Source organism: Phoca vitulina, unplaced genomic scaffold (genome assembly GCF_004348235.1).
Source record: "Phoca vitulina isolate PV1807 unplaced genomic scaffold, GSC_HSeal_1.0 scaffold7, whole genome shotgun sequence".
Classification (NCBI taxonomy): Eukaryota; Metazoa; Chordata; class Mammalia; order Carnivora; family Phocidae; genus Phoca; species Phoca vitulina.
Window position 1 is genome coordinate 47,855,170 of NW_022589710.1, and position 15,178 is coordinate 47,870,347.

At 52.0% G+C, this 15,178-nt stretch overlaps 1 protein-coding gene across 3 annotated transcripts in view; it reads left to right on the forward strand.

Annotated features, from left to right (window-relative positions):
• The window catches only part of ADCK1 (aarF domain containing kinase 1), a 116,175-nt gene extending 102,801 nt beyond the window's left edge, over window positions 1-13,374 (forward strand). For all 3 annotated transcript variants that reach the window (XM_032405699.1, XM_032405701.1, XM_032405700.1), the window contains 4 exons: window positions 988-1,137; window positions 2,328-2,525; window positions 7,605-7,798; window positions 9,139-13,374. In XM_032405699.1, the coding sequence (XP_032261590.1) occupies window positions 988-1,137; window positions 2,328-2,525; window positions 7,605-7,798; window positions 9,139-9,310 (714 nt within the window). In that variant the 3' untranslated portion in view covers window positions 9,311-13,374. The remainder of the gene's footprint in view (window positions 1-987; window positions 1,138-2,327; window positions 2,526-7,604; window positions 7,799-9,138) is intronic.
• Window positions 13,375-15,178: the final 1,804 nt, after the last annotated feature.

Genomic DNA, 15,178 nt, shown 5'->3' on the forward strand with positions numbered 1-15,178 from the left:
ACCCAGCTCCTCTTCTCTGGCTGGGATATGTTTGCTGGTGACCGTGGGGTCCATCAGGGACTGAGAGCAGTGTCAAGGGCAGAGTGGGTCCTGGGGATCAGCTTTGTGAATTGAGCATCTCTTTGTCCTCTGGAAACCCATTGGCAGACCATCTGTGGGCCCAGGTCTGGCACTATTCAGCAGCTGTTCCCTAGTTGGGAAGAGGCTTTTAGCTTTAATTAAAAGGGAGTAGAGATAAGAAGACCGCCTCGGCAGGGAGGGCAGCAGTGACAGGATGATTTAAATGGCCTCTCCAGTGTCATTTCTTCTGTGCAGACCTCATAAATCAGATTAACACTGGGCTCTGGTGGGGAGGTGTGAAGGGAAAGGGGCCTGAGAGAGAGGGGAGCAGGGCTTGTGACTCTGGGTCCTCCTGGGACTGTCTTGGAGCTGGTGGGACAGCCCTAGGGGGTGCCAGGGTCACGTATCCCTCACCCACAGCCATCCAGCTTTGGTCTTGGGAGAAGGGGAAGTTGGGATGACCCCACTCCCACCCCAGCTTTCCAGCCCATCTTCAGCTTTGGGGAGAAAATGAAGAGATTGAGAGAATAGGGAAGAGAAGGATTGGGAAAGAGTGGAGGTCAGGGGTTGGGGTGGTAGTTACAGCCTTCGGAAATGCTAGAAGCAGTGGTTCTACCTTGCTGTGTACTACGATCACCTTGGGAACTTGACAACAGATGCTGATGTCTGGGGCCCACCTCTAACACTTCTGAGTTCTAGGTGATTCTACATGCCGCTGAAGTTGAGGAGAACAGGGTTAGAACTGAACTTCTGTCTTAAACTCAAGAACTGTATGATCCCAGGCCATCACTCCTAGTATGACTGCCCAAGCCTACCCGGTGCCTCTGGCCTGCCTCTTGAAAGTGACCGGATTCAGGGGCCAGAGTCGAAGTCTCCAAGACAGGTATTAAGGCGGCTTAACTCCCACCTACATCCCTTCTCTTTCAGATCTCGCGCCACCTGGGCAAGATGTACAGCGAGATGATCTTTGTCAATGGCTTCGTGCACTGTGACCCGCACCCCGGCAACGTGCTGGTGCGGAAGCGCCCAGACACAGGGAAGGCGGAGATCGTCCTGCTGGACCACGGGCTCTACCAGGTAGGAGAGGCTGTTCCCACCCAGCCAGCCCAGGGGCTCTGGGCCTGCTCGGGATCAGAGCTCACTCCACTCCCCGATCGGCCTCACACATGGGAAGCAGATAGCCAGGGTGGATGGAGAGGCCCTGCCCTGCCCCTGGAGCTGTCATTTTGTGCAAGTCCCATCATACGAGCTCTCTCCAGTCAAATGAGGTTGGTAACACCTCCTTCACGGGCTGCTGTGGGGAGTAGATGGGGATGTGCCCGGGTCTGTGCAGGTGCTTTGTCAGCTGTGAGCGCTGTACTTCCCCGGGAAGCCCAGGTCAGCCCACTGGGAAGTAAGCTGCCCCTCGCTGAGCTGGGACTTCAGGGGAAGGGGGCCACTCAGCCCCAGGGAGGAGGTAATATGCAGTGAGAAAGGGGACCCGAAGCTGATAGGGGCTGGATGGGCCTAGCCTCTGTCCTCTGGAACTTGAGACTCATCTGGTTCAGATGAGCCAGGAGCTTCTGCTTGGAAGTTGCAAAGTTCACTGCCAATGCCAGAAGCCAGGGTCTATCTTGAGTCCATGGCAGAGGGTTCTGGAGAGGTTTCCCCAATGGTCTCCTGTTCCTCCTCTCAGAGTCCTGATCTCACCTCCCAAAACCTTGGCCTCCTTTGAAAGGCTCAGTGACACTGGGTACATTAGTTTAAGGTAGGCTAGCTGCTGTCACACAACCCCACATGCATGATGGCCCAGACACAACAGATGTCTAATTGCTCATTCACATACCTGTCCCGGGTAGGTGGAGGTGTCTGAAGGCAGGGCCTGACCAAGGCTCTGCCCCCCAGGCTTCCCTGGGGGTGGTCTCCTCATCCTCCAGCAGTGGGGGTGAGGGCTTGGAGGAGCATGCATGGGAAGGTTTTGAGGAGCTGGACATGGAGCTTCTGCCACATTGCATCAGTCAGAGCTCAGGCAGAGGGCTGCATCTAACTAGGAGGGAGGCAGGGAATGTGATTCTGGTGGGCAGTTAGTGACCTCCGCCACTCAGGACCAAGGCTGGCCAGATGGTAGCTTTCACGTTGGACCCTTGGGGATGGCTGAACTTTGGGGGACAGGTGGATGATGCACAGGAGCTCCAGTCTTCATCAGTCCCCCTTCGCAGTGTCCACCAGCCAGGGGTCTTCCATGGGGAAAGGAGGCTCAGGTCCTGCCACATGGTCCCCCACCCCAGGTGCTCACAGACGAGTTCCGCCTGGATTACTGCCACCTCTGGCAGTCGCTGATCTGGACTGACATGGAGAAGGTGAAGAAGTACAGCCAGCGCCTGGGAGCCGGGGACCTCTACCCCTTGTTTGCCTGCATGCTGACCGCCCGGTCTTGGGACTCAGTCAACAAGGGCATTGGCCAAGCTTCGGTCACCGCCACAGAGGTAGGTGGTCCTCCTGGCCTTGCCTTCTCCTGAATGTGGGGGGTGGGGCCACGGGTGGCCTTTGGACCCCTTCCAGCCCAGGGTCTGGGGTTCTGGGCTAGTGGGCTGTGCCCTTAAACTAATGTACCCAATGTCACTGAGCCTTTCAAAGGAGGCCAAGATTTTGGGAGGTGAGATCAGGAATCTGAGAGGAGGAGCAGGAGACCATTGGGAAACCTCTCCATGATCTCAATGGGCAGCATTGGCGATCTCCTGGGGGAGAAGCATCCCTGGAGGCAAGGAGGGAGAGAGAACAGTGTCTCACTGTGTCCCTCCTGGCCTCATCAACCTGCTCACGGTAACCGTGTAATCCACACTGCTGTGCCTTTTGCTCCAACCCACTCACGCAAGATGTCAGGCTTCCACCAAGTTCTCCTCCAGGACTTTTGCGAATCCCCAGGGACTGTTTCATCAGTAAGTCTGGTTCCACTTGTGCCCCTTGCAAGCTTCCTATATGCCTCCCTACGGGGGGGGGCACCTCAATTCCTCATGCAGCACTGAGGCAGGTCTGAGCACACACAGGTCCCATTGTCCTCCCTGAGTGTGTGGCTGTTAAAACTGCTTTTTTGGGTCTCTCTTTGTTGTTCATTTCTCCATTGGATCTAGACAAGAATCCCATGGAGCCTGGGCTGAGACTGGTCCTAGCAGCCACTCCTCCTTGTACTCCTAGCCACCTCCTTCCCAGACTCCTCATTCTCTCATGGAATTGGCTTCTGTCTTCCCAGTCCGTCAGTTGGCCGGACCTGTGCAGACTTGCCCATAGCCAGCTTGGACTCCACCGAGGACCGGCTTGGACTCCGCCGAGGTCCCTGCTCACCACAAGGGACAGGTCCCACTTGTGCAGCCAGACAGACCTTGGGTGGTTCTCATCCCCTCTCAGAGCCTCATGGTCCTCCCCTGGAAGCTGCCTTATGATGAGGGCCTTTAGGAATGGCTGGATGGAATCTTAAACGATGTCACCAAAGAGGCCACCTCTTGCCATCTCTTGGCTCTGCTTTCCTGCAAATTGACCTCATTCCCCAGTAAGCTTGGTGGCAATGATGACCGCCAGCAGCCCCACGCTTGCATGGCTTTAAAGAGAGACCACCTCCCTCCTTCATAAAATAGGGATGATAATTTCTGTTTTATTGATAATGTGTGGAAAGTGCCTCCCCATGGTTCCTGAAACTTGTTCATTGAACAAACATTCGTTTTTGCTGGAACTGAGACTAGGTGCTGGGGATCCAATGATGAGCAGACAGGCGTTCCGTGTGATCTGCTCTGTGGTTGAGGGAGACAGATAGTAGACAAGTGAGCAAACAGGTAAATGGAATACTTGCAGGTTGCAGATACTGGAGGCAACAGGCAGGGTGAGTAATGGGGGTGCTATAGATTGGGTGCTCAGAGATCTTGCTGAGCATTCTGGAGGACAAGGAAGGCAGCCCAGGCAGAGCTTGGAGAGAGCATTCCAGGCAGAGGGAACGTGATGCGCCAGGGCAGGGAGAGAAAGTGTCGGCATGGTCTGGAGTGTGGTGAAGTGGGTGCTGCAATGAGAAGAATTTGGGGTGCTGGGCAGAGGGAGCTTCACACGGGGCCTCATAAGCCATGGGAAGAAGTTTGGATTAGTTCTCAGTACAAAGCAAAGCCTTTGACAGGTTTCAAGCAGGAGAAGAATGTGCTCAGAGTTGTTATTTTATTTTATTTATTTATTTTTTTAAAAGATTTTTATTTATTTATTTGACAGAGAGAGCGAGAGCAGGAACACAAGCAGGGGGAGTGGGAGAGGGACAAACAGGCCTCCCGCGGAGCAGGGAGCCCGATGCGGGGCTCGATCCCAGCACCCTGGGATCATGACCTGAGCTGAAGGCAGACGCTTAATGACTGAGCCACCCAGGCGCCCCTGGAGTTGTTATTTTAAGTATCTGGAGGGAACAAGATGAGCAATGGGGCAGTTGGTCAGGAGGCTGGGAGGTGATGGGGGCGCAGACCATGCTAAAGGCAGTGGAGGTGGAGGGAAGCAGAAGAGCCAAGGTGAACTTTGGATGTAAGACTGAGAGGCCTTTCTGTCGACTTGGGTGTGGAGAAGAGGCAGAGGGAGGAGTCAAAGTTGCAACACAGTTTTTGGGGGTAAGTTATAGGGTAGGGGGAGCTACTTCCTGATATAGGGAAGACTTTGGGAAGGACCTAGTTTGGGGTCGGGAGGCAGAAGTTAGAGCATTCACATAGAGGCATCGTGGGCAGTCAAGCTTGGAGCTCAAAGATATAAATTTGGGAGATTTCAGCGTGTACATGGTATTTAAAGCCTCAGGGATGGACAAGATCGTATGGTGCACAGTAGGTACTTCGTATATGATATGTGTTTTCATTAACCGAGTTAGAATTTTATTTTGCATTCTTATTCACTTATAAAGACCCAGCATAAATGCTGCTGTCTTAGTCTGCCAGGGTTGCTGTAATAGAATACCAACGACGAGGTGGCTTGTACAACAGAAATCTATTTTCTCACGGTTCTGGAGGCTGGAAGTCCAAGATCAAGTTATCGGCAGGTTGATTTCTGGTGCAGCCTCTCTCCCTGACTTGCAGATGGCTGCCTTCTTGCTGTGTCCTTACATGGCCTTTCTTCTGTGTGGACACACTCCCGGTGTCTCTTCCTCTCCTCCTAAGGACGTCAGTCCTGTTGGGTTAGGGCCCCACCCTTATGAAGTCACTTAACTTTGATTACCCCTTTAGAGGCACACTGGGGTTAGGCCTGCAACATAGTGATTTGGGAGGGACACAGTTTGGTCCATAGGCCAGCCAGGAAGCCTCTCCTCATCACCTTTGCCAAAAGTGGCCACTTAACACTTGTATCACTCATGTGCATGCACCGTAAACTCTCGAAGAGTAGCCTTTTGCGTACTTGTATGAATTCTCCGACTAGTTGGTGAGTACCTGGAAGGCAAGGATCCTGTCTTATACATCTTTTTATAAGGTCCTCGGACCACATCTAATAGAGGGATATTCAAGTAGGTTCTGGAGACATGGACTCTAGTTGCTCACTTTGGACAAAAAGCCCTGATGTCCAGAGGTGGGAATTAGGGGCCTTTTCTTCTCATGTATTGTTTCTTAAAAACAGGAAAACCTTTCCCAGAAGTCCCCCAACAGATCCCCCTTAGTCTCATTGGCCAGAATTGTGTCTCATGTCCATGCCTGAGCCAATCACTTGGCAGAGGCCTTGTGCTCAGAGCCGACAATGGCTGAGATCAATCAAGATCCCCCCTGGGGCTAGGGAGGGGCTCTGCCTCCCTGAAGAGCACAGCCCCAAGGGGTCAAGTGAAAAAAATGCTGCTCTTTTGACAAAGGAGAATGGGGAATGGCTGTTGGGTAGGCACCTAACGGGGTCACTGTAGATAGCCACCGTCAGGCTAGTCCCAGCTTGAAGAGAGAGCCCCTGGAGGGAGTCTGGGAGGGTGCACGTGCCTTTCTTTGCTCGAGAGGAGCTGAGAGGGACTGTCTCCAGGCCAGTCCCAACTTTGCTGAGGGGGAATCCCTGTGGTGAGCAAGACCTTGATCTGGCCTTAGCCCTCAGGCAGGATGACCCACAGCTGTGGGGGGAGGCAGCGGGGAGACAGCCAGCCTCAGTGTCTGGCTTCGTTTTGAGATGTTCCAGTCTGATAGCTCCTGCCTGAGGGACATTTCGAGTTTCACAGCCACTCAGTTATCAGCAGCACACACATGTTCCGGAAAGGGCTGAGAGTCCTGCTTGTGCACAGAAGGCGGCCATGGGGGGAAGCCTGTGGCAGCACAGCCGGGCCCCTCCTTGTGACTTTGATTAGCACCAGGCGTCTCCCCATTCCTTATCTCTGCTGACCCTTTTGGTCCAGCTGGGATGTGGGCACGGAGGGTATGAGCACTTCCAGTTTTGAGATGAGGACACTGGGTTAGAAGAGATGAAAGGACTTACCCAGGGTCACAGTCCTGCTGGGAGGTGAGAGGCAGTAGAGCCTGGTGGTGAGGGCATGGGCTCGGGAGCTGGATTTAGGGCTTCAAATCCTGACTCACCACTTACTAGCTGTGGCCCCTGTGCGGGGCGCCTAACTTCTCAGTGCCTCGGTTTCCTCCTCTCAAATGGGGGTGATACACTTGCCTGATAGGGTTGTCGTGAGGATCAAATGAGTTAATGCCTACAAGCATTTTCTCTGGGGGCTGAGGAGAGGTCAGAGGTGTACTGTTGTGCTCAGGGCTCTGGCTGGGGGCCGTTGTTTGCCCAGAGCCATGCAGAGTTCAGGGACAGGGAAGGGCGGGAGGCCAGACTTCACACTCAGACACCAGGGTAGGGTAAGGGCTAGCCCTGGCTCCTGCTCTTTGGGCTTTGGGACCTCCAGCGCTGGGCCGGCTGAGACTGGCTCAGCATGGAGGACAGTGATGGGCAGTGGCTGTATGGGCAGCAGGGGCTCTGGGTAGGTCTGGTGGGCTGCAGCGGCAGGCAGGATATAGAGCAGGACTTTGGAGTTGGGTTGGGGTCAGAAGCTCAGATCTATGAACTGCACCAGCCTGAGCTTGGCTGAAGGGATGGGGGACATGACTCAGAAGGTACCGGCTTCCAGGGCTCCTTCCAAGCCTGGCCTGAAATTGGTGGCAAGTGGGAAAAAGCCTTGGGGAGTAACACACAGGTGAAGCCCTGGGCTGAGAGGCTGGCTAAGTCCAGCCTCATCTAGGGATTGGTGAGGAAGGAGACTTCCTGCCCCAGTCAGTACAGGCTTATAGGCTTGGCGGATGGGTATTGGTGACCTGTGGGAAGCCAGGGATGGCAGAGGCCCCTGCTGATATGTTCTTGTACTGCGTCCAATGCTTGGCCAGAAGTTGGGGTGAGATGTCTCTTCCACATCTGTCGGACTACGAAGCCCCTTGTGTTGAGCTTCCCCCTGGGGAGGTTCCTAGTGGTGCTGAGGCAGCCATGCTAGGAGCTCCCTCCTGGAGCTTCCTTGCAGCCCCTCAGCCACCAGCTGCCCTGACACCTACCACCCTGGGCCCCACTCTCCACACCAACTCCCCACGTCTGTCTCCCTGTTGCTGCTTCAGGACACAGAGATCCGCAACAATGCAGCCACCTACCTACCCCAGATCAGCCAGCTCCTCAACCATGTGCCTCGCCAGATGCTGCTCATCTTCAAGACCAACGACCTGCTCCGTGGCATTGAGGTCGCCCTGGGCACCCGTGCCAGGGCCAGCTCCTTCCTCAGCATGTCACGTTGCTGCATCAGAGCGCTGGCCGCGTGAGTGCGGGCTCCAACCTCTCCTCCCCTCCCAGCTCTCTGGCCTGCCCCACGGTGTGGGGGGGGGGACGGTGTACTGTTTGCCTCCACTTTCTCCCACCAGTCCCCAGGGCCCTGCCTGAGCTCCCCAGTCTCCAGCTCTCCCTGGAGGAAGAGTTTGGGGCAGGAAATGACTCCAGCGAATTCCCCGGTTCCGGGCGTTGTGTTTGAGTGGTCCAGAGAGCCACCTGTACTTTGTCAAATTGGGTTCTAGGACATCACCCTCCTAGTTAAGCTTTCCAGGTGATTCTTACCCTCAGTAAATTTTGAAATGTTTTCTGAGAGTCTCAGTCCCATCCAAGTGTCCCCTGGACTTGAAATCAGGACACCCTGATGTGCATCCCATCTCTAACTGGTCCCAGGACCTGTCTCCCCAGCATTGGCTAGGCAGCAAGGCCAGTGTTCTTTCCCTGCAGGTGTGGCCATGACTCGGGAGTGTCACCAGCAGGCTCACTGGGGATCTCAGATCTTTATAGATGCCTCAGTACCCTTGGAGTGTTGGTGAAGGGAGGGAAGGTGCTTCCTCGGGGAGATATTGCTAGAGAAGTGAGGGTTCTAGACCCTTCTTCCTGAGTGTGCAGATACATGGGAAGAGCCATGCTCTGGCTGAATTTTCTCACCTGAGAGGGGAGCCCAAGACTGGGGTCAACTCCCATCCATCCTATGCAGGGAGTGGGTCATTCTGGCAAAGTGTCTGGTGAAGGGAGCGTTGGGCAAATACATCATGCACCCATGATCAGATATTGAATTAGATTATAGCAAAATAGACTGCACACAGAGAGGGCTGAACATGATTTATTCTTCCTTTGAACATTCTGGAAACGAAGTCTTGATTTTCATCCTGTCCTTTTGTTAGTGCAGAAGGGATTGAGCTGTGGGCTGACTCCATACTGGGCTCAGCCTCTCAGGACCACCTGACCTAGTTTCCAGGTGATTTAGCCTCAGAAAGTTTGGGAAAGCTTTTATATTTGAGTTTGGGAGGTTCAGGATTGGCATGTATTTACTAAACATATGGAAAAAGGGAAACATGGGAATGTTCTACCCAGTGGGTCCACTAGGCCTTTGATGCCCGATGAAACAACTGCTTTTGTTTACCCCACTTATCTGGAAAGCTCCTGTAGAGTAGTTGAGTTCTTCTAGTCCCTGGGTGGGCAGTGTCATGATCATGTAACCAGGAGTCATCCACCGGGGCGGGGGTGTGGTGAGTAGGCTAAGCCACGACCTTCCATTGTTCTAAGTGATAATGAGCCTTCTTGCCCATTTCTCTCTGGTTCTCTCCTTCCTTCTTGTCCTTCCTGCAGGCACAAGAAGAAGAACACCTGCTCGTTCTTCAGAAGGACCCAGATCTCTTTCAGAGAGGCCTTCAGCTTATGGCAAATCAACCTTCATGAACTCATTCTGTGTGTGAAGGAGTTGAGGTTGGCCACCTGGGTCTTGGCCCTGCTTCGCCGGCTGTTGCCCACTTCATACTGAGCGGACTTGCTGTCCCCTTTCCCTTTCCAGGGTGACTCTGTGGTGGGCAAGTGGACTTTCCACTCCTCACTCTTTTATCATGTCCCCAGCCAGGTACCCTGTTTCTGTCACATGGTAACCTGGAGCCCCACAGTCATTGTCCATGGCACCATTACACTCCACCTCCGGAATCCCTCTCCTACACTGTAGGCCTTGTCTCATAGGCTATGCAAGCTGTCCTATGCAAGAGGCTGCTCTCCTTATCCAGGGAGACGGCATAAACAGTCTGTTTCCCACTCCTGGTGGGTGCCACTGGGCTGGATGTCCCCTGGTGGGTGCCATTGGGCTGCAGGTCCCCCTACTTCCGGTAACCATTCCTACTGTCAGGATGGACCACGAATCCCACTGACTTCCTACATGAATTTCTACATTTAACTTGTGGGAAGTTGGATTTTGTTGGAAGAGAGCACAGTTTCTGAGTTGCTCGGAGCAGATTCCCTCTCCTTGCCCTGTCATTCCCAGAGGTGTTGCACCTGAGCAAGGTGACTTGGCATCCGAGGCAATAGTTCATGGCTGTCCTGGTGACCCCTTTGGTGTTTTATGTACTGCATTTCAATAAAAACCCCTTCAGGGTCGCAGGGAAGGGCTTTGTTTGTGGAATTTTTATTCTAGATTGGGAGTGAATCCACACTGGCCGTTAGGTAAGAGTGGACCTGGATGCCGTGGGCCACTGTGTTCTACTTGTCATCTTGCCCCTGTCATCCTTCCAGCCTTTCCCTGTGTGACACTTCCTGCCCCTTGTAGGTGTTTCTTCCTTTCCAAGACTCTGAGACTATGGTTGGAGGAGTTAAGAAGCCCAAGGCCAGGAACTCAGAGGCTCTGCTGAAGCCTCTGACTTGGGTTTCCCTGGGTTCTCACCACGTTCCCTGTGAGCGGGCACCTGCTTTGTTCTACTCATTGCTTCCTGACTTAGCCCTTTGGTTCGTCATTTGATGCCCGTCCTGGAGACTGTAGTGTAAGCCTCAGCCACTGTGGCTAGGGTTCCACTCTGAAACCTCCCTGTCACCTATCTGGACTCCATGTTTCCACCTCTTGCCCACCTGCCAGAGTTGCCCTGCCCCCACTCAGTCATCCACTCCTGTTTCTGGGACCTCCCCGAACTCCTGCTGTAACTCCAGGTCCATTGGCAGGTCCTACTATTCCTGTGCTCACGGACGGTCATTGTATTTGAGTCTCTCTGATCTTACTTCACCCCATTCACAGGGGCAGGAAACTGCTAAATTTGAGTCTCCTCTTCTCTTTATTCATAATACAACAAGCAGATTTTCCACTGACCAGAGATTATTTGCAATCCCTTTATTTCCTGAAAGAATTAATTGTTCTTAGTGACCAGTTGGATGCACCCAGGGACCTGAGAGAATAATTTGCAAGATCTGTTATTAATCATGAGGATGCATGCTGCATATTATATTTTATGGTGTCTTTTATAGCCACAGAAGTAAATATAAATGTTCAAGGTAATGGTTACTCGCTTTTCACTTTTAGTTTAATGGTCGGCTTCCTGCTGTCCTGGGATCTAAAACATCAGCATGTTGCCAGTGGGCCCAGCACCCAGGACAGTTAACCAGGGAGAGTAAAGAATCTGGGAGAGTTTGGGGGAATAGGGCAACTTAAAAGTAGGAGGGAAGTTAGCTGATGATTTTTGAGTGCCTTTCTCGGGGAGAAACCATGCTGGGCTCTTTGTAAAAAAGTTACATCATTGAATTGTTCCATCAGCTCTGTGAGGGGGAAGGTCATGAGAGGGAAGGGTCATCTCCATAGAGATAGGAATCAAGGCTCAGAGAGGGTTAGTAACTTTCCTGAAGTCACACAGCTGTTAAGTGGGGGCCCATGCTTTATTTTTTATTCCCCAGTGCTGTAGATCTACATCACACTCGCTCTTTGGCCTGTCAAACGTGCCCGAATTGAGTCTCAAAAACCCTGATTTCAGAAGGGATTGGGTTTTCCGTGGAGGCAGGGGAGTCCAGCATACTGGCTGGGGCCCAGGGCAGGGTGGAGCTGGCCTGCTGTGGCCTGCATGCAGTTCTGACACTGACCATTCCAGAGTTAGTGCCGAGTCCACAGGCTTCAGGGTGTAGTTCCCATAAGACGGTTCTCACTTCAGACACAGGCTGCAGGTTTGGGGGGGGTCACCAGGACACACGCACTTCTGACCAACTGGCTTCAAATGTGGGTGTTCCCACACCCCCAGACTCAGTAATTTGCTAGAATGGACTCAGAACTCAGGAAAGCAATGTACTTAGGATTACAGTTTGATCAGGACCAGCCAAATGAAGAGGCACGTGAGGCAAGGTCTAGGAGGATCCTGAATGCAAAACTTCCATGTCCTCTCCCGTGGCATCAGGACACATCACCCGCTCGGCGTATCAGTGTGTTCACTGAGCTTTAGTGTTCAGGGTTTTTATTGGGATTTCCTTGCATAGACATGATTGATGGAATCACTGATCACATGATTGAACTCAGTCTCCAGCCTGCCCTTCTCTCTCCTCCTTGCAGAAGGTGGGCTGATATCACCCCCATCCTGGGTCCTCGAGTAAAAACTCAGGTGTGATCTGAGGGGTACACCCTGAAAAACAGGAACACTCCTGTTGCTGAGAAATTCTGAGGAGCTACAGTTATGTCCCAGGAGCTGGGGACAAAGACCAGACAGATTCTTTATTGTACAATAACCACTCTGGTGTCTTCTTGTCCTGTGCCCTTGGCCCGAGTTATGTCTTTATGGACTGACTGCGCAGGCCTGTGCCTTCTGGTTGGCCTGGGTGGAGCCGTATCTGGAGCCCAGATTCCCTCCCTGTCTCTGTTCTGTGGGTCAGCGACAGCATGGCTGAGCTTCTGTGCAGGACCTTGCTCTGATCCCTTCTCTGGCCTCTGGAACTTGCCCTGAATTGATTTGGGTTTGATGCTTCCCAATAAAATCCTGTGACTTCGCTCTCCCAGCAGTGACAACGTGTCACGTTGGGAAGTCACCACCAGCTTACCTTGAAGAGTGTTTTCCCTTTTAATACTTAAATACTTACTCAGTTTAGGTGTGGGCTTCTTTGATTTGGGCAACATGGATATTTTTCCCCTTCCTCTTTTCAGGTGGAGTAGAGAGAAATGTCAACTCTGTGGCCAGGTGTCTAGAGCTTCTCAGGTGTGTGCTCAGTTCATAGTAAGTTGAGAATCCTGGCTTGTCCTAAGTGCTAAATAAACATGGAAGTATTTAGAATCTCAGAATACTTTTATCTTCAGGGCTGTTGAAATCTGTATATTAAGAGCAAACTACATGTGCCACTCCTCCTCTGTTAAGAATATTGCCTGTTTGGTTACAATGTTAATTTTGGCGGAGCTCCGAGCCCACTCTCAGTCCTCCAAGAATGTAAGCAGCCCATGAATGACCTCTCAGCAAGCCAAAGGGGCTCCTAGAGGCACCCAAGCAAATCCCTAGGGGCAGGACTCATTGGGAGGTTGAGCATTACCCTCCATGTGAGCAATTATGAGAAGAGTTAGCTGGAGCCCTGGAAGGGGCACTTGGGGCTTACATGGTTTCCAGGTGTAGCCATGAGGGACTAGGGCTTAAAAATTGGGAACTGGGGATGGGACGAGACCCTAACAGGCAGGACGAACAAAGCCACAGAGAGTGGCGTGTTCTTCGCAGCCTGACCTTTTGGAGTGGTGGTGTTGGTTGGGCTGGGCCAGGAGGACCTGTATTCAGCGAGAGTCCTCGAGCGCCAGGCGCCCCGCTGCTGACAGGTAACCCAGCCTGACCTTGCAGTTGTCTCCCAGTGTCCAGAGGGGGTAAGTCAGTCTCACCTATGATTATTTTATGAATAATTGTTATTATTAGCCCCCATGGCAGATGCCATTCCCAACCCTGTTAGCTTTTACCTGCCCTCTGATTGAGAGGCTGAAGAGTTGAGATCTTGTTTTCCTAGCCTCTCTTGCAGCTAGAGGTGACACATGACATGAGAAATGAAGGGGAATCTCATTGAAGGCTTCTGGGAAGTTTTTCTTTAGAAATTGAGAAGGGTGTCGTTTTTTATTTTTTATTTTTTTAAGATTTTATTTATTTGACAGAGAGAGACACAGCGAGAGAGGGAACACAAGCAGGGGGAGTGGGAGAGGGAGAAGCAGGCTTCCTGCTAAGCAGGGAGCCCGATGCGGGGCTTGATCCCAGGACCCTGAGATCATGACCTGAGCCGAAGGCAGACGCTTAACGACTGAGCCACCCAGGCACCCCAATTAGGGTGTCATTTTTTAGTGTTGCCCTTCTCTGCTCCTTCTTGTGGGGGAAGTTGGTATGTGGTTTTGGATATCTGGAACTATAGCAGCCATTTTGTGACTTTGAGGCAGTAAGTACGTGACTTTTTATTTGGGCACCTCTCATTTCCTGCTGAATGCCAGACAGCCTTCCCAGGTGTTTATGGATCTTGGAACAAATGACATACAAGCATTGATGGATGTGAGGTAAAGCTTATTGCTTGTATAGTAACTAGCAAAAGGATTACCCTGGGAGAAGGCTCAGGTTTGGTCTGGAGTGAAATGTGAGTGAGGCATGGTAGGGTCAGGGTAGCTCTGGTTTTTCTTGGGGCGAGACCAGGATGAGGGCTCCTCTGTGGGGGCCATGGTTTCCATGATTTGAACTTTTCCACCAGTGTCAATGGAGGGAACACTTGGGGTTTCTTATCGGTTTGCCCACACTTGGGGCCAAAGGGAAGGGGAAAGGTAGAGCTTAACAGCTGTCAGGGTCAATGTCAAAAATGCAGTCAGACTCTCTCACACCCATGAAAGTCCAACAGGCTGAGGATGGCCCACCAGAAAGGTGGAAGGAGCCTGGATCTTGGATGAGCCCCCTGCTAGGTGGTGAGTGTGGCCATGTACTATTTGCAAGAATAGACATGCGATAAATATTTGTTGGAGAAATGAATGTGAAGGGGGTGCTTTTAGAGGATGGGGAGGCTTTCTTCTAAGTGTTGTTTAATCAAATGCTCCCTACACCCATGGCTTAAAGGTGGTGGTCAGGAGCCCCATGCCAGGTCACGGTGATCTGACCATTGAGTGGCTTGAAACAACACAGATTGGTTATTTTATCCTTCTGGAGGTCAGAAGTCCAAAAATCAAGGTATCAGACAGGCTGCATCCTTTCTGAAAGCTCTAGAGGAGGATCCTTTTCTGGTTTCTAGAGGCTGCCTGCATTCCTTGGCTCATGGCTGGTTCTGTTCTACCTCTTCTTCGTTATAGCTCTTTCTCTGATTCTGACCCTCCTGCCTGCCTCTTTTTTTTTTTTTTTTTTTTTAAAGATTTTATTTATTTACTCGAGAGAGAGAATGAGAGAGAGAGAGAGAGCACATGAAAGGAGGGAGGGTCAGAGGGAGAAGCAGACTCCCTGCTGAGCAGGGAGCCCGATGCGGGACTCGATCCTGGCACTCCAGGATCATGACCTGAGCCGAAGGCAGTCGCTTAACCAACTGAGCCACCCAGGCGCCCCTGCCTGCCTCTTATAAGCACCTTGTGATTACTTCGAGCCCCGCTGAATAATCTGGGAAGATCTCTGCCTCTCAAGAGCCTTAACGTAATCACCCCTGCAAATGCCTTTGACTACCATGTAAGGTAACATTTGCAGGTTCCAGGGAATAGAAAGTGCACATCTTTGGGGTGGGGGGGAATGCTATGCTCTCTACCGCATCATTGAATCCCGTGGGCAGGCTTGGGAAAGCTACGGTAGGCTTTGTTCCAAGTAGAAGAGTTAGTAATCAGTAAATGACAAAGTATTAGCAATAATAATAGCTAATTCTGAGCACCAACCACACACTAGCCTTTTTGTATGGAATTGATGGCACTTAATTCACA